This window comes from Myotis nattereri, assembly GCF_964212035.1.
Source record: "Myotis nattereri genome assembly, chromosome: 4".
NCBI classification, from domain to species: Eukaryota; Metazoa; Chordata; class Mammalia; order Chiroptera; family Vespertilionidae; genus Myotis; species Myotis nattereri.
The window spans coordinates 106,220,677-106,245,576 of NC_138079.1; the positions used below are offsets into that span (position 1 = coordinate 106,220,677).

General features: G+C 57.5%; 3 protein-coding genes across 5 annotated transcripts; 1 reads left to right on the forward strand and 2 right to left on the reverse strand.

Annotated features, from left to right (window-relative positions):
* Positions 1-7,641: 7,641 nt before the first annotated feature.
* Positions 7,642-14,761, forward strand: ZNF646 (zinc finger protein 646; the record flags this gene model as incomplete). 2 transcript variants are annotated; one of them, XM_081090355.1, is made up of 2 exons in its annotated part: positions 7,642-12,943; positions 14,211-14,761. In XM_081090355.1, 2 exons carry the CDS (start codon positions 7,642-7,644, stop codon positions 14,321-14,323), a joined length of 5,415 nt encoding a protein of 1,804 aa, XP_080946481.1. In that variant the 3' UTR covers positions 14,324-14,761. The 2 variants fall into 2 exon arrangements, with proteins under 2 accessions (XP_080946481.1, XP_080946482.1); XM_081090356.1 differs by having other exon boundaries at positions 14,193-14,755.
* A 430-nt stretch (positions 14,762-15,191) lies between these two features.
* Positions 15,192-19,601, reverse strand: PRSS53 (serine protease 53; the record flags this gene model as incomplete). Its single annotated transcript, XM_081090358.1, is given in 10 exon segments — positions 15,192-15,511; positions 15,708-15,853; positions 15,938-16,182; positions 16,267-16,417; positions 17,137-17,356; positions 17,487-17,727; positions 17,729-18,046; positions 18,366-18,528; positions 18,631-18,651; positions 19,544-19,601. Coding segments are annotated over 10 exon segments (1,845 nt in total). The 3' UTR covers positions 15,192-15,229.
* Positions 19,602-20,503: 902 nt separating this feature from the next.
* On the reverse strand, positions 20,504-23,401 carry VKORC1 (vitamin K epoxide reductase complex subunit 1). 2 transcript variants are annotated; one of them, XM_081090359.1, is made up of 3 exons: positions 23,004-23,401; positions 21,848-21,957; positions 20,504-21,409 (listed from the first exon to the last, which is right to left on the reverse strand). In XM_081090359.1, exons 1-3 carry the CDS (start codon positions 23,174-23,176, stop codon positions 21,201-21,203), a joined length of 492 nt encoding a protein of 163 aa, XP_080946485.1. In that variant the 5' UTR covers positions 23,177-23,401; the 3' UTR covers positions 20,504-21,200. The 2 variants fall into 2 exon arrangements, with proteins under 2 accessions (XP_080946485.1, XP_080946486.1); XM_081090360.1 differs by lacking the exon at positions 21,848-21,957 and having other exon boundaries at positions 20,958-21,409; positions 23,004-23,283.
* Positions 23,402-24,900: the final 1,499 nt, after the last annotated feature.

Genomic DNA, 24,900 nt, shown 5'->3' on the forward strand with positions numbered 1-24,900 from the left:
AAAGCTCTGTGAGAGAAGCAAAGTTAGACAGAAGCCACATCCCTCCGCCATTCTCCAAGGCCTCTCCCGTCACCAAAGCCCTCATGGGGCCTCAGTGGGAACCCCAACTTATCTGCACTTCCCACCTGGGAGGGCCACATCCTGCCTTCAAACATTCCGGCCCTGACAGTGTGCCCAAGTTTCCTCTCTGGTCTGCTCACTGATGGCAGGAGTTGGACTGGGTGACTTCAGAAAGACAAAGGGAGGAGGCTGGGTTCATCAAAATGTCTGCCTGCCCTTCATTCCCCGGCCCAAGCTTTTCCAGACCCTGTGGCATTCCCAGAACACCCTGTCCCATCCTCTCACCATCCTCCTCCTCCAGCTCAGCCTCCAAGGCCTGTGCCAGGATGCAGGGTCCTATGCAAGGCTGCAGACATCGAGACTACCCAGATGGGGGTCTGGCCTGAACGTCTCCAAGTGCCCAGGAAAGGCAGAGGTAGGCCCAAGAGAGGGCAAAACCAGTGGGCTCGCGGTGGTGATTGGCACCGTCTGTCTGGAAGTGGTAGCCCCCAGCATATGCATTTTGTTTTTCCACTCTGGTGGGTTAGCTTCCAGAGGCAGCAACGGTCGCACAGAATTCTGGCCTTGCACCGCTATAAGGGACTCCACCCCAGACAGGAATCCTGGCCCACCCCTGCTCTGGAATCACTGTGGGCTCCTGCTCCCCTAGCTCTGGTCATAGGAAGCTCAGTCACTCTCAAGGCAGCTTGAACCATTGCTAGCAGTTAGAAGCCCCCGAGTCATAATCAATGTATCTGATCTGGCTTCCCGGGACACCCACTCTAGCCGAGGCCCCTTCATTCTCGGTTCAGAGCCAGACACTGTCCACACAGCTGTTCCTGTGGATCATGGCTGGAAGGAAACAGGATTAACAGCTGCATTAGCCCTAACACCAGCTCATCCTCCCTGGGGGATGAAGGGAGAGGATTACGACAGATCCACTTAAGGAGTGCGCAGCAGCAGCTGCTGGGGGCAGCCTGGGTGGGGGTGAGGATCTGCTATGGGAAAGGGAGCCTGTGTGCCCAGAAGTGAGGGTGGGAGGTAGGGGGCCTGAGTTCTTTCTAAGCCTGTTTCCCTGTCTGTAGGCCTCAGGGCTGGGTGGCTTCTGCATTACGGCCCGGGGAGGACACTGGAGCCCCCGGAGTGAGTGGCACGGGCTGCATCTTTAGAGTCAGCACCCTTCTGCCCGGTGGACCTGCCTCAGTCCCCACCCCTACACACATAGTCAGGTGTGCACAGGCAGCCAGCGTCTTCTCCCGGAAGCACTGTGTGACACTCAAGAACTTTCCATGGCTTCCAGCACGCCATGCAAGTTCCCAGGTCCTTCCTGGCCGTTACAAATCCCATCAATCCTGCCTTTGAGCCCCGCTTCGCCCAGGAAGCTCTTCCTGCATCTCCGCTTTGGTTTCTGGCGCCAATCCCACTCAACGCTGCTCCACCATCACCTTGTTCTTGTTGTTTTTTTCACTGTTCCCACTAAATTCTGGGGCTGGAAAGTGAGTTAAAGGGTTTGGGCATCAACTTTCCAGGGGATCTCGAGTTTCCAGGGGATCTCTTCTTATCCCTGGATGAGGCACTCACTACCTCCTTTCAGACCATCTCTGGACAGCCTGACTGATAAAGTTTCTCTTTAATAAAAAAACCGATAGCTCACATTTACAAAGCACTTGCTAAATAACAGGCAGTATCCTAAGCTCTTTACATGTATTAACTCACTTCAATTTCCTGCCCGCACCATGAGAAAAATACTATTATTATTCCCTTTTCACAGATAAGAGAACTGTGGCCCAGAGAAAAAAATGGCATTGTGCTGAATGACTAGCCCGTGGCCACACCTAGTAATCCGCAGCTGGGAGCTGAATCTAGCTGTTTCACTCGCCTTGAGTGGTTGGGTCCTTACTCAGGGATCTGGGCCCTCACAGTCTTGTCTGCCCCCTGGGCCGGCCCCACAGGGGCTGGACTCTGAGCTCAGGTTGCACCTTTGTCTCCTCTTATCCCTGTAGAACCGCCCGAGACCAGAGCCAGTCCCTATATGTCTGCTTCCCTCTCAGAGGCTGGACCCATGGATTCTGAGCTCTGGGCCTGTCTTCCTATCTGTGAGCCAGAAACCAGGTAGCTGGATGGGTAAACCTCTCCTAAGGCACTGCCCAGGGGACAAGGGGGGGCACCAGGTTGGTCCCAGCAGGCACCCAGCTCCATGAAGAGCAGAGGGCCAGGTCGGCGAGGCCCCTGTCAAATTATCTCCTCGCTTCACCGTTCAGTGAGGACTCTCACCTACCACTCCCTACGGTGGGGTTCCTCCAAGTCAGGTCTGTGAGCCCCCGGTACGAGAATAACCATCCAGGGAGTGTGGGCAGGACAGAAACTTTCCTATGAACACACTTTCTGGGTCATTCCAGTCAACACTCAACATTTAGGAACCAAAGACACATCCTTAAGTCTTCACAAGCTTTTAGGAGAAAGGCGTCTTTACTTCGCCTTGCTTTCAGAGGTACAGATTACGCCCCAGAGGGAAAAACTTGCACAAGAACACACAGCTGTCAAGGAGCCCTGACTCAAACCCGAGTCTTCAGGTCTCTGGGCCGGGCTCTTTCGCCAGCAGTCTTCATTTCCTGAAGACGTAGTAGCCAAACCATGAGACTTTCCACTGTTCCTAGGACAAAGACCAATATCCCTTTCATGGCCAGCAAGGCTTGAACCGTCTAACTCCTGCCTCCCTCAACTTCCATTCCTCTTCCCTGTCCCACTAAGCTCCACCCACACGGGCTCCCTTTCGTTACCTCAAAGAGCTAAATTCCTTCTTGTACCCTCTGCCAGAACCACTCTCCCCCAAGGATCTTTGTGTAGCTATCTCTGGTTTTATCTGGGTCTCAGGTCCCTGTCACTTTCTCAAAGAGGGCTTTCCAGACCACCTTTCTGAAGGCTGTGGGCTCCCCTGCTGATCACTCTCCTGCCCCCTCTTTAATTTCCGTTACGGTGCTCCCATGGATAGCGTTCCTTCTTGCAAGCTTAGCACCACCCAGGTACCGTTCTGAGAATTTTACGTGTACTACTCAAGCTAAGTCTCACAACTGTGGTTCTCAACCTTCCTAATGCCGCGACCCTTTAACACAGTTCCTCATGTTGTGGTGACCCCCAACCATAAAATTATTTTCGGTGCAACTTCATAACTGCAATTTTGCTGCTGTTATGAATCGTCATGTAAATATCTGATATGCTACATGTGTTTTCCCATGGTCGCAACCCACAGGTTGAGAACCGCTGGAGAAGTTCGTTACAGACTGAATGTGTGCATGCCTGCAAGCCAGGAAAAGAGTCCTCACCAGGAACTGGCCAGCACCTTGATCATGGACTTCCCAGCCTCCAGGATTGTGAGAAATAAGTTTCTGCTGGTTAAGCCCCCCAGTCTGTGTTTTCGCTACGGTAGCCTGAACAGGCTAAGTTAAACAGACAGGATACCGAGGCACGCAGAAATGAAGCAGTGAGAGTCATAGCCAGTATTCAAAGCTAGGTGGTCTGCCTCCCAAACGTCTGCTCTCCATCCCCTGATAGCACTTACACATTTTATGGCTTAGTGGTTAACTCTCTGTCTCCAGCACAAGAATCTAGGCTAGCGAAGAGCCGGGAGCCTTTCTTATTCTGTATCCACTACACCTAGAACTGTGACTAGCGCCCCAAAACCTCTGAGACACAGTTCAGACCCAGGCCTAGAGCCTCTGCCTTCCCCTCAGTAGGCATGTGTGAGACTGTCCATCAACAACTATTTATTAACTGGATTTCTCTGCTGTCCAAGTTCCCAAGGTCCAAATAGCATCCGGCCTGTTTCCCACACGGCTTCATTGCTCTAGTGAGGAAGGCTGTCTTTGCTTCCCTGCTGGCTTAGGAGAGGGATGAAGTCCTGCTGCCTGAACGGGAGTCAGAGACTTCATTCCCAGAGAGACTAGGCTCGGAGCCTGGGAGCTGGGATGAGGTGAGAAAGGAGCTACTTTTTATCGTCCCTGCACCTCCGTCTCCATGTCTAAACATGTCACCCACAGGCCTCACAGACTCGGGGAGACGGCAGACGTGTAAGCATGAACAGTGCGTGCAGAGGTGAGAGTTAAGGATCTCCTTGGCCTCCAATCTGGTCAGTTCACAACCTAACCCCAACCCACGTTTCCAGCCTCAGCTCAGCGTGTTTCCCCCTCCCTGCAGCAACCTGAGCTCCAGCCACCACTCTCAAACTTCCCCACCTGGATGCATCTCCACCTGCACTGCCCTCCGCCTCGGTATGCCTTCGCTCCTGGGAAAACTCTTTTGCATCCTTCCCATCAGTACCGGTTCCCCCAGTAACAGGCAGTAGAAGCAGGGGCGCCACGGCGCGCCAGGCCCGGGTCTTCTCCGAGGCAGGTGGGGGTTTGGAGAGCGCCAGGGCCTACCGGGCGCTCCGAGGAGCCGAGAGCTGCAGAAGCGCTGCGCTTCTCGCCCCCCGCAACCGTCTGTGTCTGCGCCCCCGCCAGACAGCCGCGCAGGCCAGGGCCCCGAGCTGCCTCGTCTCGGAATGAGCCCTGGGAAACGTGGCCTCGGAGAATGTGGCAAGGGGTGACAAAGAATGAGAGAATGAACAAATGAATGGGACCGAGAGCCGGGGCCGGACAAAGACCTGCAAAATGGCGTTCTCTAGGACCGCGGGAGGGGTGGCCAGGACCTCGGCCAGGGAGGGGGCCGCCGGCGCCGCGGCTCTCGCTAGGCGGGCGGCGCGCCAGGGACAAAAGCCCGCAACGTGGCGGGCTCTAGGACCCCCGGGCCCGCACCGCGCAAGGCGGGCAGCCGCGCCGGCGGAGCCCGGGCGTCCGCAGCAGCCGGCCCGTGAGGACAGCCGGTCCGCGAGGACAGCCGGCGGGTTCTAGGACCCGCTGGGCCCGGAGCGCGCCCGCGCCCTCCCGGGGCCGCACTCCTCCCGCCCCGCCTGCGCTGCTCGCGCCAGGCCAACCCCATCCGTCCTCGGCACCCACAGGGAAACAGGTCCGTTCGGGTTTCGTCCGCGCTGGGGACGCCTGGGGGTCCCCGCGGCTTCCCGCCGGCGTTTCCTACCTGACGGACTTGGGCTGGCTCCGTGGCGTCCGCTACAGCTCGTCTCACCAACGGAGCCCCAGACTCTGCCAGGGAGGGGCCGGCGCTAGGACCCAGCGGGGGGGGGGGGAGGGGGGGAGGGCGGAGAGGCGGGACCGGCGGGCGGAAGTGGAAGGGAGCTTCACCGACTGCGAAGAAAGCGAAGCTCATCGAGGTGGCAGAGGACTAAATTGCAGGGGGGTCACTGTGGGTGCTAAAGGCAGGGGACGCCGGACAGGCTTACTGTGTACACCGGGATCCTGCTAGTTCGGGGCCAGATCACCAACAACTATAAGCTGGGAGGACAGGCCATGATCAAGCTTGTAGTGCCTAAATCCTCATATTCCACCACATTTCCCTTCACAGCGAGGAGTGCACAAAGCTCCCTCCATCTATCTTGAGGAGTTTTTCAGGGAGCCCCACGAAAAGTGTCACCAAAGTACTGAGGTTATGGCTGCAGAGCCCTTTTTCCCTCATCCTCGCTCAGCCAAGATGCACCAGACCCGTGCTCGCTGCTCTTGCCGGAAGTGTGGCTAAGGTTATAGGAAACGACCTGCTCTTTGACCTGCGTGGGCGGGGCCAGAGGAGCGTTCGTAGCGACTTCTTGCTTGGCACCGGAAGTGTGTCTGTGTAGACCGGGTGCTTGGAGGCGGGTCAGGAAGTGTTCTCCAGGAGGAGGTTTCGCGGGGAAGCTTTTGCGGCTAGAACACTTCCTGTTTCCTAGTAACAATAGGAAGTGTCCGCGGAGCCGGGGGTACTCCTGGCTCGTGTCAGCTGCGCCCTTTTTACTCTACCTCCTTCCTTCTCCCGCTTCTCCCTTCCCTCTCCCCCTCCCCTCCCCACCCCCTGGGACCCCCTGGCGGAGTGTGCGTGTGTGGGAGCGCGAGAGCCCCCCACAGCCACCCCTTGGGGCGCACGGCTGCAGTTAGGGTGAGGGTCCCAGTGCGCAGGCGCGCTCCCGTTCGCGGTCCCCAACGGACGCACCCGCGGCGGGAACGAGAAGGGGCCACCCGTGTGAGGTAGGGGCCTTGAGAGGAAACCGGCCGAGAAGATGAGTGAGGCGAGAGGACTCGTTTGATCAGGAGCTCAAACGATCAAGGCAGGGCATTCACTCTTGAGCGAAGGGGCTTTGAGAAGTGAGAGTTCGGGGAGCAGGTTCAGTGAGGGGGGGTTAGTCGGCGATAGTTGTACTGGGGTCCAGCGGAAGTAAAGGATCCGTCGGAAAGCCCAGGTGATGGAGAAGGCACGGGGCCCTGCCATGGCAAGAGCTTTGGGAAGGAGGTTGCCTGCATCAGTGGGTTTGCTCGTGTGTATCCTGGGACAGCAGGCATTGCCGTGTGTTGCGGGGAGTAAGTGACACAATGGATATTCTTTATTTAGCACAGTGTTCGGTCCGCGGTAATGCTCAATTAGCATGCATTGCTGTCTGTCATCAGTATGATGAGAGGAGGTAGAAGAAGAACAGAAGGGCAGCAGCGAGGCTATAGCGAGGAGGTGTCAGAAGGAAAAAGGTAGAGAGGGTGAAGAACGACCAGAAATGGGATGGAATTTCCGTGATGGGGGATAGTTTGGGTTCAGGGGAAGTAGGTGACAGAAGCGGCCAAGAAAGTCTTTTAGAAAGGAGACTTTGTGACCGTGAAAGGAATAGGGGACGTGGGGGCACAAGCCAGCCCCTTCTCTGAGGGCGGCCCTGACTTCATCTCTCAGGCCCTCATCTGTCAGCTGGAGAAACACTGCTCTTTCAGTGCCTCTGGGCTCCTCTGCTTAGCTGAGGGGTAAGGACTGGACATCTCTTGTTCAGAGCCCTAGGAAAGGTTCAGGTTTCCTTTTAAGATGTCACAGGAGATACGTTGTTTGTTTCAGAATTATAGAGAGAAGGTTAGGGGCAGTAAGACCTTTTGGATTTGGTCTGAAGAACAGGTTAATAGGTCTGCGATCAGAAGGCAGTTACATCCCTCTAGACCAGCGGTTCTCAACCTGTGGGTCGCGACCCCTTTGGGGGTCAAATGACCCTTTTACAGGGGTTGCCTAAGACCATCGGAAAACACATATATAATTACATATTGTTTTTGTGATTAATCACTATGCTTTAATTATGTTCAATTTGTAACAATGAAATTGGGGGTCACCACAACATGAGGAACTGTATTAAAGGGTCACGGCATTAGGAAGGTTGAGAACCACTGCTCTAGACTTTCCCTATCTCTACCTCTAGGGATGAGTTAGGCCCAGGGAAGCTCCCACATCTGGGGAGCTGTGTACAGAGTTGCCTTACGTGATGGTGCTTCTAGATTAGATCCAGTAGGAAGCAGGTCCCTGGGCATTGCTGCATGGGGAACGTCTCTGTGACCTCTGGTGAACTTGTTGCTTATACAGCCAAGAGATAAAGTTAATTCAGGCCTTCCTTCTCACCACTGCCCTCTCTTCCTAGGCTTTGGGCACCACCAGAAGAAGATGCCTCTGCCACCTGCCTGCTCCTCCTGACCCTCCAGGTTTCTGCCACACTGCCCCATGGAGGATGTGCCCACCTCACTCAGCTGCTGTGACTGTCAGCACCACTTTCCTAGTGTTCTGGAACTGTCAAAACACCGTGAACTGCTCCATCCATCCTCCAGCCAGGACAGTGAGGAGGCTGATAACATCCCTCCGCCCTACCGTTGTCAGCAGTGTGGGCAGGGCTACCGTCACCCAGGAAGCTTGGTCAACCACCACTGTACCCATGAAACTGGCCTTTTCCCCTGTACCAGCTGTGGCAAGGACTTCATCAATCCCATGGCCCTCAAGAGCCACATGAGGACTCATGCTCTTGAGGGAAGCCCCAAGGAAGCCACTCCACGCCTCCAGGGGGAGACAGTGTCCACTGACTCTTGGGGCCAGAGGTTTGGCCATGGGGAAAGCTGGGAGAATCAGAAAAAACATGCCGAAGAGATACCTGGCTGTGAATCTGGGCCTGACCCCAGGGCAGCTCTGGACACCTGGGAAGATCCACCCATCAGTCAAAGAGAAGACTGGGAAAGCCAGCCAAATCCTGAGGAGGGTGCGGAGGGCTGGGGATCCATCACCAACTCTGCCAGGGCCCCGCTGCTCTCCACGCCAGCCAGCAGCCTCCTTAGCAACTTGGAACAGTATTTGGCTGAGTCAGTGGTGAATTTCACGGGGGGTCAGGAGCCCACCCAGTCCTCTCCTGCAGAGGAGGAACGGCGGTACAAGTGTGGTCAGTGTGGCAAGACTTATAAGCACGCGGGGAGCCTCACCAACCACCGCCAGAGCCACACCCTGGGCATCTATCCTTGTACCATTTGCTTTAAGGAGTTCTCTAACCTCATGGCTCTGAAGAACCACTCCCGACTCCATGCCCAATATCGGCCTTACCAATGTCCTCACTGCCCCCGTGCCTTTCGGCTGCCCCAAGACCTGCTGGAACACCAGCAATCCCATGAGGGAGAAAGACAGGAGCAGCTGTGGGAAGAGAAAGGGGTGCCCACCACCAATGGGCACACAGACGAGAGCAGCTGGGATCAGCTCCCTAGTACACCGATGCTGAACGGCTCTGGGGAGCTCAGCGTCTCTGGGGAGCTAGAGGACAGTGGGCTGGAGGAGTACCGGCCTTTCCGCTGTGGGGACTGCGGCCGTACTTACCGCCATGCTGGGAGCCTTATCAACCATCGCAAGAGTCACCAGACAGGTGTCTATCCTTGCTCCATCTGTTCCAAGCAGCTGTACAATGCAGCTGCTCTCAAAAACCATGTGCGGGCTCATCACAGACCCCGGCAAGGAGCTGCAGAGGATGGGCAGCCATCCGAGCCGCCACCTCCTTTGCCTCTGACGGAGACCACCCACAAAGAGAGAGAGGTTCCCACCGCCACCCTAGACCACCGCCCCTATAAGTGCAATGAATGTGGTCGGGCTTACCGCCACCGGGGGAGCTTAGTGAACCACCGCCACAGCCATCAGACAGGAGAGTACCAGTGCTCGCTCTGTCCCCGCAAGTACCCCAACCTTATGGCCCTGCGCAACCACGTGCGGGTCCACTGCAAGTCTGCTCGCCGCAGCACAGGCCCAGGGGCTGAAGGTCCCCCCAGCCAACTCAAGGTGGGGTCTGACTCAGTGGGAGCAAAGGCAGCCCCATGTACAGATCAAGGGACTGGGTGCAAACTAGAAGAGAAGGCCACTGATGTCCCCTCAGTAGCAGATACGACAGCACCACAGGTACGCGACACGCGTGGGATGCTCTTTGAAGATCCTGAGAGCCTTGAGCATCACAGCCGGGCCCAGGGAGAAGGGGGGAGTAGCAGGACAGAGGCCAGGGTGTCACCTCCTCGGGCATTTGCCTGCCGGGACTGTGGAAAGAGCTATCGCCACTCGGGCAGCCTTATCAACCACAGGCAGACCCATCAGACAGGGGACTTCAGCTGCGGGGCCTGCACCAAGCACTTCCACACCATGGCTGCCATGAAGAACCATTTACGACGCCACAGTCGGCGGCGGAGCAGGCGGCCCTGGAGGCGGACTGGCAGTGCTGGGGGTGGGGGAGAAGCCCAACTCCCTTCAGGTGGGAACTGGGCCCAGGAGTTGGTAGAAGACAAGGAGGGCCTGGACTGTCCCCAGGGCCCTTCAACGGAAAGTCCTAGTGGAGCCGAAAGCAACTTGGAAAGTGATGGGGGCTCTTTGCAGGCTCATGCTGAAAGAGACAAATGTGAGCCTGAAAGGGATGAGGCCTGTTTCCAGGGTGATAAAGGGAGCAGAGGCCCTGAGGAAGGACTAGACAGGAAGGAGGCCTGCTTTCTTGACAACTTGGAAATGCCAGGTGATGAGGAAAGCAATGGGACACGCTTCTGTGATGGCCTCCCTGGGGTGGATGAAGACCAGAAACCAGCCACTGGCCAGCCCAGCTCTTCCCACTCCGTTGAAGCTGTCACTAGCTGGCAGGCTGAGGTCTCCCACACATGTTCTGACTGTGGGCGTTCGTTCCCCCATGCCACTGGCCTGCTGAGCCACAGGCCCTGCCACCCACCAGACATCTACCAGTGCTCCCTCTGCCCGAAGGAGTTTGACTCTCTGCCTGCCCTGCGCAGCCACTTCCAGAACCACAGGCCTGGGGAGGCAGCCCCAGCACAGCCTTTCCTCTGCTGCCTCTGTGGCATGATCTTCCCTGGGCGGGCTGGCTACAGGCTTCACCGGCGCCAGGCTCATGGCTCCTCTGGACTGACTGAGGGCTCGGAGGAGGAGGGGGAAGATGAAGCAGCGGCAGGGGCAGCCTCCACCCATAGCACCCCCCTACAGCTCTCAGAAACAGAGCTGCTGAATCAGCTGCAGCGGGAGGTGGAGGCACTGGATGGAGCCGGTTATGGGCACATCTGTGGGTGCTGTGGTCAAACCTATGATGACCTAGGGAGCCTGGAGCGTCACCACCAAAATCAGAGTTCTGGGAACACGACAGACAAGGCTCCCAACCACTTGGGAGAGTCGGGTGATACCACGGAAACGGTTGCAGATGGCGTCTTTGAGGGCACAGTGACTTCTCTCCCTGCAGAAGGTGGAGACACACAGTCTGGAGAGGGAGTAGGTGCCCGGGTTGCAGACAGCCTCTGCGTGCAGGGCGGGGAAAGTTCCCTGGAGGATCAGCCCCGCCCCTTCCGCTGCAATCAGTGCGGCAAAACCTATCGCCATGGGGGCAGCCTAGTGAACCATCGCAAAATCCACCAGACTGGAGACTACATCTGCCCTGTCTGCTCCCGCTGCTACCCCAACCTGGCTGCCTACCGCAATCACCTGCGAAACCACCCACGCTGCAAAGGCTCTGAGCCCCAGGTGGGGCCCGCCCCACAGGCCGGAGGCGGCAGTGAGCCCCAGAACGTGGCAGAGGAGGGGCTGGGGCAGGCAGAAGTGGAGAAGCTCCAGGAGGAAATAAAAATAGAGCCCCCAGAGGAGGTGGCAAGGGTGAAAGAAGAGCCGTGGAAGGAGCCCACTCTGCAGGGGGAGGAGATGGGGCTGAGGTTGGAGACTGCGGAGAAGGGCTGCCAGACCGAGGCCAGTTCTGAGCGGCCCTTCAGCTGCGAGGTATGTGGCCGGTCATACAAGCACGCCGGCAGCCTCATTAACCACCGGCAGAGCCACCAGACTGGCCACTTTGGCTGCCAGGCCTGCTCCAAAGGCTTCTCGAACCTCATGTCCCTCAAGAACCACCGGCGCATCCATGCAGATCCCCGGCGTTTCCGCTGCGGGGACTGTGGGAAGGCGTTCCGCCTGCGGAAACAGCTGGCTAACCACCAGCGGATCCACCTCGAGCGGGGTGGGGGTGGGGGCACCCGAAAACTGGCTCGGGAAGATTGGCCCTTCCGGTGTGGGCAGTGTGGGCGGAACTACCGCCATGCCGGCAGCCTCCTGAACCACCAGTGCAGCCCTGAGACGGGCCCGTACAGCTGCCCCACCTGTCCCAAGACCTACTCCAACCTCGTGGCCTTGAAGGACCACCAGAAGCTACACGCAGAGAGCCGGCGGCGGCGAGCAGGGCGGGCCCGGCGGGCAGCTGTCCGCTGCGCCCTCTGTGGCCAGGGCTTCCCGGGCCGGGGTTCTCTGGAGCGGCACTTGCGAGAGCATGAGGAGGAGACCAAAAGCGGTCAGGGAGGTCCTGGTGGCACAGAGGGCAGCAAGGGGAACCTCGCTGATGACAAGGGACTAGAGGACAGACCTGGTGGTACTGAGTCAGTTCCCCAGCTGCAGTGTGGAGCCATGAGGCCAGGGGAGCAGAGTCATAGCCCCAGCAGGTCAGCAGGTTCAGAAGCCACAGAGCCAGTATCCTGGGGCATGGGGCAAACGGATGGATGGCAAGGAGATAGGGGACCGGTGAATCATGATGGAGATTGGGTTCCTCGGGGTCATGTACTGACCAAGCCAGAAGACGAGTCAGCAGACAGTGTCCCCTTAAGTTCTTGCCACCTTGGCAACAGCCAGCCCAATGGACCTGGTCATGTGGACAGCTGGGACAATAGAGACAGCACCCCTCAGCTCCAACCAGAGAGCCACCCCTTTTCCTGCTGCCGTTGTGGTAAGACCTGCCAGTCGGAAGGCCCCTTGAACCACCACACCCATAAGGCAGACTGCCACTATTGCCTGCTCTGCTCCAAGGAGTTCCTGAATCCTGTGGCCACTGAGAGTCACAGCCACAACCACGTATCTTCCCAGACCTTTGCCTGCCCTGACTGTGGCAAAACCTTTCCGTTCCATCATGAACTAGCCAGCCACCTGCAAACTCATGCCAAGGGCCTCAGTCAGGTACCACCCCAAATAGAGGAAGCCAGAGGCCCCAAAGCTGGGACTGTGGAGGACGAGGTAGATGTTGCTGGTCAAGGGAAAGCCCAGAAGGCCCCAACAGATCCCCCCGGGGCCCCAGGAGAGAATACTGAGAGAGCTAAAGAAGGGCAGGGAGTGAAGTCCACAGTGGCTGAAGATGAGGACCGGCCCTTCCGCTGTGCCCAGTGTGGACGTTCATACCGCCACGCTGGTAGCTTGTTGAACCACCAGAAGGCCCACACCACCGGACTCTATCCTTGCTCCCTCTGTCCCAAACTTCTACCCAACCTGCTTTCTCTTAAGAACCATGGCAGGACCCACACGGACCCCAGACGCCATCGCTGCAGCATCTGTGGCAAGGCCTTCCGGACAGCTGCCCGGCTGGAGGGCCACGGGCGGGTCCATGCACCCCAGGAGGGGCCCTTCACCTGCCCCCGTTGTCCCCGCCATTTCCGCCGCCACATCAGCTTTCTGCAGCACCAGCAGCAGCACCAGGAGGAACAGACAGTGGCCAGCTCCGGTACGGGGATATGAATGGGCAGAGGATTGAAGGATCCCAGAGGAGGTGGGCATACAGTGGAGGGCAAAATCTGGCCCCAAGGTAGTGGGGAAGCAAGGAGTGAGAGGAAAGGGTCCTGTGGGTCCGAGAGGTGACCAGAAGCTTGGGTATGGAATGAGAAAACTAGTTTGAAGATGCTGCCCTTTGAGTGGCCTAGGTCTGAACCCCTGGGTCAGGTAAATAGATAGCATGGTGGGGCGGGATAAGGAGCGGGCAGGGGCAGAGGCCACTGCCTGGGCTCCTCTGCTGTGCCTGAGCCAAAGAGGAGTCTTCGTTTTGGGAGGGAAGGCAGCTGGGTACCATCTGGCTGCTACATCTGGAAACCCTCCTGATCCAGCCAGTAATGACTCCCAGGGGAAAAGATTATCTAGGTTCTGCTCTTCCCTAGAGTAGGCAGGGAGTCGGGAATGAGGAATGGGCTGAGGGAGGCACCCCCAGACTGGACTTTGTGGCTTCAGTGCTGACTTGGCCAGAGAAACTAGGCCACTGAATGGCCCCCAGCTCCCTGTCCCTGTTTCCCGCATCTGGTCTCTGCTCCCCCTCTGCTTTTCTCGGAAACTAGACCTTTGGTCCTTTCCTACCAGTATTGCCTCACGTCTCTTCTCTTTATTCAGCCCTTTTCTCTATCTGCTGTGTATGCTTTTTAGGATCCAACCAAACCACCCTTTCTACCTGCACACCCCCTACCGCCAGCACACCTTTAACTGGAGGGCTGAGTCACAGATGATAGTTCCTTTGAAGCCAGGCCCAGCTGTAGTAACAACAATCATTAGCCCTATCACCCTTCTCTATCGGGGAATCTCCACGGAGTCACCTCCACCCAGCCAGGCTGGAAGATGAGCTGGAAGAGTGGGACAGCCTATTCCCCCAGCAAGCGCTGGGCTTGCTCGCTTCGCCTCTAGAGATCTCCCAGAACCCACTCCACTTTGTGGCCACCAAGGATGGGTGCCCTGAGATGGCGGGCCCTTGACCAGAAATTGTCAGGGAAGGAGGGGGTGGTGGGTGAGAGTCCCCTAAGAGAGCTGATGAGATGGCGTTCAAGGTGAGAGATTTCTTGTAACCTTAAGGGAACGAGTGTGGAGCCAGTTAGCCAAGCCTGGGAAACCCAGTGGAAGTCTTAGGGCCACAGGGCTCTCCTACAGGTTCCTCGGGCCATGGGCAGGGCTGGGGAGGGGAGTACAAGCTGTATGGAGTGTGCCCCCTCAGTCAGTACCTTCTCTCTCCCCAGGAGCCTCAGAGGCACCAGCAGCGGGCCTGTCATTGCCCCCTCCACCCACCCCCACGACCCCACTTCTGGACCCTTCACCCCAGCGGCCTGCAGATCTCAGCTTCTCCCTCTGAACTTCAATTCTCCAAAGATCAATACAGGGCAAGAGTGCAGGTTGCAGGGAAAGGTTTGACCTCCATGTTCTACTCAGGAGTAGTTTGGGCATCCCCATCTCTCCTCTCCCCTGGCTTCTTTCCCGTGTCCCTGTCCGTGAAGGGCCTCTTTCCCCAGCCTTGGTCACCATGCAATTCATTATGCTCGTCCTACAAGAAACCTGGTGCCAGGGTCTCCGGGATGCGGGGCCACCCTCACCCACCAGATTCCAATACCAGGGAGGCAGATTCAGAGAGAGCCAGGGATAGGAATGTTGCCTGTGGAGGGGGGAGGGGGGGCTTTTGCTACAATTTGTAACTTATTTTCTAAAGTCTATTTTGTAACAATTTATTTAAGTTTAAAAAAAGGAAAATTGCACCACCATTCCCCTTCCCGCCCGCCAAAAAAGAAAATTTTCCAAGAATGTGGCTGGTGTGGTTATATGTGAGGGATGAAGAGGGGAAAGCGGACGCCTGCATCGAGAGCAGAGCTGAGAGCGGAGCATGTTCAGGTGACAAGTCCCTGTCCTGCAGGGGGGAGGCGGGGCAGCTGCCAATCCACTGGGCTTTGGGGCCTGCCCAGTGCCTGGAATTGTGTGGGTGGGGGGAATGGAGAGGGGCAGAGGCAGTGATGTGTTTGCAGCATCCCAGAGCCACCTGTCAGCAGTCAGCTGGTTGGCCTGTGGGAGAGGAAGAGTTGGGTGGTGGCCTCGTCCTCACACTCTCCTGGAAGGAGGAGGAAGGAGGTGCCACACAGCCCCCACGGGGGATGAGAAAACAGGTTCAGAGGTTGAGAGGCCTGTTCCAAGTCACACGATGACAGAATTTGAATCCAGATGGGTCTGTCTACCGCTCCACCCCACCCAGGGCATCTAGAGGTGACTCAGATCAGATCTTACAGAGAGAGGGGTCTGGAGAGGGAAGAGTCAGCAGAAGGCCCCAGGGCCACATACTCATATTGGCCAGGCAGCTTCCAGGCTCGGGCTCGGGCTCGGGCTCCTTGGAGAAGTAGACCTGCCAGTCCAAACTGCTGACCCAGTTCTCGTAGGTGGGGAGCGCTGTGAAGACTGCAGGCCGCGCGGGGCCCTGGCAGGCATCGCCAAAGCTGTGTAGCCCAGCCAGGAACCATGTGCCCCTCACCTCAAGCACCAGTGGTGCCCCAGACAGGCCCTGCCAGGGGTCAGTGACACTGGGTGACTTCCTCTTACCCCTAAGCAGTTGTGAGGGGCAGAAGGGGCTAGGGGCAGAAAGGCTGAACTTGAGGTGAGGGGCAGGACGGGAGGCCAACCCCGGCGGGCCTGTACATGAGCTGCAGGCTGAGGATGCCAGGGGACTGTGGGGTAAGGTTTGGGGGACTGGAGCTTACCTCACAGCGGGGCGGCTCACCCACAACACTGGTGCACACCATCTCTGGCAGAATGGGGGTGCCATCGCTCCCGAGGGCAGTATGCAGCCGGCCGCAGGCCCTAGGCCCCAGGAGGGTGACAGGCACTGTCTGAGGGGAGCTGGTGCCTGTGGTGGGGGGAGGGAAAGACCCGACTGCCCCAGTGGCCTCGAGGCTGGATGGAGAGCTGCCGCTGGCCCGGTCCTACATACCTGCTCCTTGGCGGGCCAGCCCCAAGACCCAGCCACGTTCCCCATCGGGCAGGCGATGGTCAGCATAGGGCAGGCAGAGGGGCCGCAGGCTGGGGCCTAATGTCACCGGCTGGGCCAGCAACAGCAGGGCCACATCGTAGCCCCCCTCGGGGTGGGTGTAAGCCCCATGCAGGATGAGTTGCTTGAGGCTGTGCTCCTCTGGTCCGGCCGCCAGCCTTACGCTCCATTCCTCTGGGCTCTGCCGCCTGTGCAGAGACAGCACTGACAGCATTGGGCGGCGGGGGGGGGGGGGGGGGGGGGTGTACAAAGGTGAGGGAGACAGGGCTCACCCAATGAAGCAGTGGGCAGCAGTCAGCACCACCTCCTCTGACACCAGGGCTCCGCCACAGGCCAGCTTCCCCTGGTGCTTCAGCCTGGCATCCCAGGGCCATGGGGAGGGGGCTTCTGCCTGGGGACCTTCTCCCCTCAAGGATCCGCAGGCTGAAACGGATGGATTACCAACTGCCTTCTTGCTAAGTGCTTCCCACATACTATCTAATCCTCACAACGACCTTTTAAGTTGAATTTTGTTACCCCTGTAACCAAAGTTCCCGAAAGGTTAAGTGACTTTCTAGCTCAGTAACTACAGGTAAGTAGCAGATTTGATATTCAAAAGCCAGGGCCTAAGCTTTTCACTGATGGTCCAGCCTCAAGGGAGTGGCCTGCTCATCATCCCTCCGCCCCACCTGTCTGCACCCCTCCGGGCTTGGACTGGCTCCAGCATTCCTGGCTCACTCGGGCTTCTCTTACCATCAAGACATAGCTTCCGTCCCAGGAATTATTTTGCATGCAATTTGTGTGTTAATCACTTACGCTAGAATTCTGAGTGGCAGCCCTGCCCTGTCCAGTCTCACTGGGTCCTTGCTTGGAAACGTGCAGCAAGGCCCCAAAACCTTCAGCTAGACCACAGGTCCCTCTTACCTAACTCCAAACCCAGAAAGTTCTGGAACATCTCAGCCCTAAATGGGGCTGTTCCCATCCTAGGGACTCAGGGGTGGGCCTTAAAATCCCCCTAATTAGCATATGGCAGTTTGTGGATGCCCTGTATCAATTCTCTATTGCAAACTGAAATTTATTTCACCGTGGCTTCCACCTGCTGCCCAGGAGTCCTCACAAGCCTGGTTGTCCCCACATACCACACTCTGAGCCGCTGCGCGTACCTACACAGCTGTCCTCATCACTGAGCTGCACGGCCTCTGGGTTCTGGGCCAGAAAGGCTGCGCCCCCAGCGCGGGCCTGCAGCCAGGAGCTGTGGGCAGCCGTGTCGGTCAGCAGCACGGGAGTGTCTTCCTGGGCACAGCTGGACGTGAAGCTGATGATCCCAGCCTGAACCCAGTGTCCATCAGGCTCATGGCACAGCACGGGGCCCCCGGAATCTCCCTGGAGCAGGCAATGGAGTCAAGGACAGACACCTGAGCCCAGCCCCGGGCAGACATCCTCTGCAGCCCTTCCACCCATCCCTGCGCAGGCCCCCTCCCCTCTGCTTCCTTCCCTCTCCTCCCCTTCAGACCTGGCAGGGCCCCTGCACCCCGGGCTGGGCACCCCCACACAGCATCCCAGGCCGGGCCGGGCTGGCCAGCAGCCGCTGGTGCAGCCTGTTGTAGAGACAGTTACACGTGGGGCGGCTGATGAGACGCAGGCGCAGATTCCGTAGGATCCTGGGAGCTGGAAAAAGACGGGCTTGGGGCTGGAGTCTGGGCTCTGGGGAGCAAGGAAGACTAGAAGCAGAGACCGTTGCCAGCTGAGGCTGTGACTTTGGGCAAGAGGACTGCCTCTTTGGGCCTCAGCCTGGGGTAGCACTTACCATCACTAATGTCCTGGTCCCAGCCAGTGGCCCAGCAAGAGGTCCCAAAGGGGAAGCGATGGGCAGGTCTGGGCAAGCAGAGGGGTGTGTGGGCTGTGGGGTGGGCAAGCCGTAGCAGGGCCAGGTCTGAGCCCTGGCTGTAGTGGTTGTAGGCCCTGGGCAGCTGCAGAGAAGTCACCCCAATCTCCTCCGCCCCCGGGCTCAGCCCCTCACGCTGCAGAGCGCCCAGAACAACTGACCAGGAGCTCAGGTCTGTCATTGCCGCTCTGGAAAGAGAGGGATGAGGCCCAGGCATGGAGTGCAGAGGGGTCAGTGCACCAGGGAAGACCGAACCAGGTAGGTGAACGGACAAGTACCATCTGTGGCTTTAAGCAAGGCTTTTCCTTCTCCCAACACGTTTCTCGTTTGTAAGGCTTCTGCCATGAAGGCTGTGAAGAGCAACCTGATAGTAAGAACCTGGCACATCGCACAGTCTCAGTAAACAGTCCTTTGTTATTCTAAGGGCAGGGAGCAGCACTGTGGAGTTTGGGGACACATCACCCCCCCAAAGGGGGGCAGCCCTGTCGGAGCCCAGCCACAACTCACTTTTCAAAGCAGTGGGCAGCCGTGAGGACCCAGGTGTCCGCCACCAGGGAGCCACTGCAGATGTGCACCCCCTGCCTCCGCACACTGGCCTGCCACGGCCACTCGCCAGGCCCCGTGCTGCCCTCCTGAGGCTCAGGGGGGCCAGGGCCGCGCTGCCCGCAGGCTGTGGAGAGAGGTGGGTCAGGAGAGCAGGCCCCCATCCTGTCCTCACGCAGGGTCCATCCAGACCCCGGGAAGGCCCAAGCCCCGTGTCCCCAGAGCTTACCACGCTGAGCTGCCTGAAGACCTGGGAACAGAGAGACACGGGTGAGACTTCGGGGAGCCTTACCTGGCTGGCCCAGCTTTGGTGGAGGGGACAGGTTGGGGGATAGGCCCTGGGCCCTTGCCTATGACTCTGTGGCTACCTCACCAGCCCCTCCCAGAATGAAAATATTTATGTGTGGTCCAGGAACAGCTTTTATTGGAACCTACTCAGAGCATCTGCTCGGTAATTAACTCTCCTCCCGCAGCTGTGCTCAGCACTCCAGGCCTGAGGAGCAGGGCCTGGGGTTCAGCTTGGGACCAGGCCAGCCCTCCTCCACGCTTCAGAACCCCAACTCCTGCCCCCGCCACTGAGTCAGGAGGCAGTCTGTGAGTGTGGAGAGCATTAGCTTAATTGTGCCCTCAGCCATGGAGGCCGAGGAGGAAGGATTAGAGGCCTGCGTCATGTCCACCCATTTTGACGACTCAGGCTCCCCCACCTTTCCAGAAACTGCCAGACTCAACCAAAGAGTCTCCTGCCCTGCCTATTCCCCGTAATGGCACACGCAGACACACCCACTGCACATCTGAGCCAGGAGAGGGGACAGAGGCAAAGGCTGGGAGGCTGAGGCTAAAGGCCTCAGAACTTGCCTAAGGTCTTGCTGGAGGTAGAGGAGCAGACAGGGGCACAGGGAATACACACAGGCACTGACAGCCCTGCAGACAGACTCCTCCAGCCCAAGAATATCACACCCTTTTTGACACAGACACACAGATGTCCCCCGATACAGCCAGACATGGCTGTATCACCACCGGCGGACTGACACCCCACAGGCAGTCTTCCTCACACACACCAAGCTGCAGGGGCTGCTGGGCAGAGGGTGGCCCCTGAGCCCCCACCACACCACTCCCCCACCCACTCAACACAGGTGGCTCACCCTCTATGAGGACCACGGCTCCCAGGAGCAGCAGCCCTGGTCCCCAGCTCTGCCTCATGCTGCTCCGGGCCACTCTGCCGCCTGAGCTATGGTTCTCAGGCCACCGGGTCTGCTAGCTCCACCTCTGCTCCGCCCCCAGTTGGCCAGGAGTCAGGTGTCATTGCTTTTCCTGGGCTGGAAGGAAGCCAGTAGCTCCTGGTTCTGGGGCTGTGTGACCCTGGGCTATTCACCACCCCTCTCTGGGCCATGGCCATGAGCTCACAGACCGAGTTCAAAGGCCAGTTCCCCCGTGTACTACTGGAGTGACCTTGGACATTTAGCCGGCCTGTGCCTTGTCTGAAAAACTCAGAAAATGCCAATTTAAAAACACTTAGACCAGAGCCTGGCATAGATTCAACCTCTCCCAGCATGGAAGCTCTCTCCTGTAACTAAAGGACACCACGGTAAGCCCTCCTGTTCTCACTTTTCAGTGTCCGCACCTCTCACCCAGGCCCAGGTCCAAGTGAACTTCACACACCTTCTCCCGTCTTGCTTCAGATACAGTGAGTTCAGGGCTGACAGTCAAGGGGCCAGGGCTCTGCTACCTGCTAGCCGAGAGACTGGCAAATCTCAACACCTCTCTGGGCCCGCCCCCTTCCCGGCAGGCAGGGGTACAGTCGTGCCCACCTTTCTCGCAGGTGTCGGAAGACTCGCTCAGGAGGGAAGAACATTCAGGGTGCGTTCTTTTCCTGTTCTTGACGTCTAGCTCAGGCCAGCCCAGACTGCTCAGGAACCCTGACCCCAACACAGATGCTGCAACCAGATGCCCCTGGTGGGTTAAAACCCCGAGGGCTTCCTAACCCCCTTCCAGACACTAGCTGTGTGATCTTAGGCAAATTACCTAGCTTCTCTGTGCCTCCGTTTCCTCAAGACAGGGATAATAATAGTACCTACCTCATACAAATTGCCAGAAGGATTAAATGAGTTGACACATGTCATGTTCTTAAACAGTGCTTGGCATGCAGGTAAGTGCTCAGTACATATTAGGAAAAACAAATCAAAAACACAACCTGTCCCTGGCCCTTCAGAGCTGCCAAGACTGTCTTGGGGTGGTCGATAAGGCAGCCAGAAGGGTTAAGGTTACACTATAAGAACTTCCCAGCAGACATGCACAGAACCAGAGGGCAGCTTGTTCTTACAAGTGCGTGCGTGGCCCTCACAGGAGAGGAGGCCTGGCATCCGTGGGCAGCAGCGGGCTGCCAGCCTGTTTCCTGCGGCTGGGGGCACCCCGGTCTTGCTGACTCCACATGAAGGCTGTGGAGAAGGAACTAACCACCCTTCCCAAGCAGACCCCCCACTCTCCCTCCAACTCCTATCCTTCCAGTCCCAGAGGAGGCAAGAGTTAGGGCCCGTGGCAGACAGGTGGCTCAGACTTAACCAATTTAAGAAATTTTATTGCTCAGAACCTTCCCTCCTGGGGCAAAGGCAGGAGCTTTGGAAATCAATCCTTGGGGACAGAGCCAGAGGCACCAGGTGGAGGAAAGAGTGTGGCACATTTGGTCCGTTGTCCTGCGTGGGGAGCATGGTGGAGGTGGGCTGTAGACTCCTCTAGGACCCAGGCGCGCTCCCCTTTGGCAAAGCTGACACACCAAAGCAGAGCAAAGAGGTCAGTGAGGGCTCAGTGCCCCTTGACCTTGCCCTGCGGTCTCTGGACCTCCCGGACGCTGAGCACCATCAGGCCCATGTTGATGGCATAGGTGGTGATGCAAACAATGCAGAAATCATGGAGCACAAAGAACAGGATCCAGGCCAGGTAGACGGAGCCAGCGAGAGACACCAGGGAGCTCAGCAGCAGCAGGGCAGACACCCAGCGGCCCCGGAGGCAACCTGCGAGGAAGAAAAGGGTCAAACATGGGCTTCACGGACAAGCCACCTCTAGAAACTGCCACGACTTTGGTGCCACCCAGGCAGCAGGGGCTGCTGGGGAAATCTCTAACATCAGAGGGTCTGACAGGCCCCATCAAGGCCTTGGGTTTCCTCTCCGTGCAATGACCCCTGGGACCCAGATAGTGAATTTTCCTACTGAAATGTCATCCACATGAGATGAAAGACAAACAACCCTTAGATTCCCCCAGAAAAGAACTCCCGAGTCTTTCCAACAAAACTGGTGCCCTCGGAAGTGGTTAAGGGTCCTTCTGGCTCTGACACTTCCAAGACCAACTGAAAGGCTCCTATTAGTTCCCGCCCCCGTCAGCTCTAAGAGCCCCGAGGTTGCAAGCAATGGGGCTGGAAAGGAAGGGCTGCCATGGGGGGCGGGCCAGTTACCTAACAACAGCTGCAGTGTGTAGAAGATGCATCCGAATATGCTGTTGGACTGATTGAAGACACTGTCTGGACCCAGCACTGGTTCCACCAGTCCGAAGCCCTGGCCCCACCTGGTGGAGGGGAAGGCCCAGGTGAGGAGTGTTGTCAACCCAGTGCCCTGGGCCCTGTCCTGGAGGGGCGATTTCCCAGAAGCCACTTGACCCGGCTGGTGTGGCTCAATGGTTGAGCTTAGACCTAGGATTCCTGGTCGGGGCACTTCCTGGATTGTGAGCTCACCCCCAAGAGGCAGATGATCCATGATTCTATCTCATCACTGATGTTTCTATATCTGTCTCCATCCCTTCCTCTCCAAAATGAATTTAAATATATATATAATATAATAATATATATATATTTGTTTGTTTATTTAAATTGTATATATTTCTTTTTAAATAGAAGCCGGCCGGGCTGTCCTCCTTCCCTATGTCGCCATTTCCCTACTCAGCTTGAGGCCGAGGGTCGATGACCTCCTGGTGAAGCTTCCCTTTGCCACGTCAGGATTCCATGTGTTTGCGCCTATCTTCCCCCATTCCCAGGCCAGGCCTGGCCAAGGTTCCCCCTTAGGCCCCTCTTTTCATCCTAGACCTCAATAATTCTAAGATGGCATGGTGGGAAATAACAGTTGACCTTGCTTTACAGTTACCAGAGACTGGGAATCCGGGGTAGAATCTCTCTGGCCTGGACCCCTAACTCTCCAGCTCCCTGGCCGCCCACTGCCTCCTCTGTATTCGGTCATCCCACTGACCGCAGGCCCTCAAGCATAGCCAGACCTGGCCACCTTATCCCCAGGCACGGCCATCCTCATGACCAGCATGGGTCCCTACACACTACCTCCCCCTCCTGCCTGGTCACCGTTATTCCTTGGAATCCAGATCCACGAGCTACTCCCAGGAATAACCATAGTCCCCAGCAATATCTGCACACACACACACCCCCGAACCCGGCCCCTCATTCCTATCGGACACACCCGATTCGCTGGGCAGTGTCCCCCGGAGCAGCCGGTCCCCATGCATCTGCTCCAGAACCACCTGGCAACCTGGCCGCCATGCACACCTGGTCCCCACGCACCGCTCCCACGAACAGCCCGGTGCCCCAAGCCTTCCACTCCCACGCGCACCTGGAGGAGAAGACGCGCGAACAGCTGATGGCGGTGCCCACGTCGCAGAGGGCGCGGTAGTCCCGGTCCCGGGCGCGCGCCGCCTTCACGTGCAGCGCGTAGAGCGAGAGCACTAAGCCCGCGAGGCAGAGCGCCAGCCGCACCCACCCGGGGCTGCCCCACGTAGTGCCCATGTCTCGGCGTCCCGCCCGATGCGCCGGTGGAAAGAATCAGCCACGGAGCAGGGGCGGGGCAAGAGGTGGCCACACCCTCCCCGCCCGTCGGCGCGAGCGCGGGCTGGCTCTCGCACTCCCGGATCCGACTGGGTTTTCCTAGGACCGGATAGGCTTGCTGGCGAGGCAAGGAAACGGCAAGGAATGCTGGGACTGGAAAACCCGATGAAAGGCCCTCACGGACTAGACGGCCCGCCAGGCATTCTAGGAGTTGTAGTCCCAGCGGCCGCAATGCCTCACGGGAAATGGAGTCTGCGGCGTTTTAACAGGTACTTACGCGTATCAATTACAGCTAACGGTATATAGCGGTTACTCTATGACAAGCCCTGTTCTAAGCACTGGGACATCCAGGACCTAGAGACCAGCGGATCAGGAAATCCAGCGAGTAGTGCGATCCAATCCAGAACCAACCATTTTCCCTAAAATTATTTCAGATACCATTAATACAATAGCCTTAGTTTGCTCCGCAATCCCTCCCTGCCTCACCAGCGCCTCCTGCCGGCCGGTCTCTCTTTCTCTCCTTAAATTCCCAGTTACCATCTCAGCGCACCCTTGATGGTAACCTAACCTCTGGGCTATCGTGGCGCCCGCCTGGCTAACCCTGAGCCTGGGTCAATCCAACAGTCCCTCCTTTCGAGGCTTTCGGTGGGCTAGCGGCACTCTCCCCTTCGCAGATACCGCATTTACACCCATCGCTGCTATACCTCTCCTTCCTTCTCATCTGCATCGAAATGTGCTTCTCTTTCCTATTTTAGAAACAGCAGCAAATTTTCTTTTACAATCAAGTATTTGGGAAGATTTTACACTCTCAGTCTCACACTTATTCGCTCCTATCTTGCTGCCCAGGGCACCATAAACTAGCTCCTGCCCCCCAAAACTACCCCAACGAATGGCTGGTGTCATCAGGACACCAACTCCAACGGATATTTTTTAATTCTTATCAGGCTTGACCTCCCAACAGTGTTAGTCACTGCAGTGCACCCCTTCCTGGGAACTCTCTCTTCCTTTAGCTTTTGTGACATGTCCCTCTCCTGCCGGCCCACCTCCTTTCCCTGGCTGCTCCTTCTCAGGCCCGCTCCTCTCCTTCCAGACAGCATGGTTGGCAGAGCAACAGCCACACAAACATCCATGTCCTAATCCCTGGGACCTGTGAGTGTGTAGGTTACATAGCAAATGGGAATTAAGGTGGAAGATGGAATTAAGGTCACTAATATGCTGATTTATTTTTTTAACATATTTTATTGATTTTTTACAGAGAGGAAGGGAGAGGGACAGAGAGCCAGAAACATCGATGAGAGAGAAACATCCATCAGCTGCCTCCTGCACACCCCCTACCGGGATGTGCCCGCAACCAAGGTATATGCCCTTGACGGGAATCGAACCTGGGACCCTTCAGTCCCCAGGCCGACGCTCTATCCACTGAGCCAAACCGGCTAGGGCTAATATGCTGACTTTAAAACAAAGGGATTATCCTGTGGGTCCAATGTAATCACAAGGGTTCCTTACAGTGAAGAAGGGATGCAGAACAAGAGAGGCAGAGGGAGGTGTGACGACTGAAGAAAGGCACAGTGGGATGCAACGTGCTGGCTTTGAAGGTGGAGGAATGGGGTCATGAGCTAAGGAATAGGGGAGGCTGCTAGAGGCAGGAACGGGCAAAGAAATGGATTCTCCCCTAAATGCTCCAG

Bases quoted from the DNA above. Each gene is read 5' to 3' on its own strand.
- VKORC1 (XM_081090359.1), bottom strand. From the start codon at position 23,176: ATGGGCACTACGTGGGGCAGCCCCGGGTGGGTGCGGCTGGCGCTCTGC. The intron at 21,958-23,003 runs GTGCGCGTGGGA...CCCCTCCACCAG, and splicing joins TCGCGCGTCTTCTCCTCCAG to GTGGGGCCAGGGCTTCGGAC. The intron at 21,410-21,847 runs GTAACTGGCCCG...TCTTCCTCGCAG, and splicing joins CACACTGCAGCTGTTGTTAG to GTTGCCTCCGGGGCCGCTGG.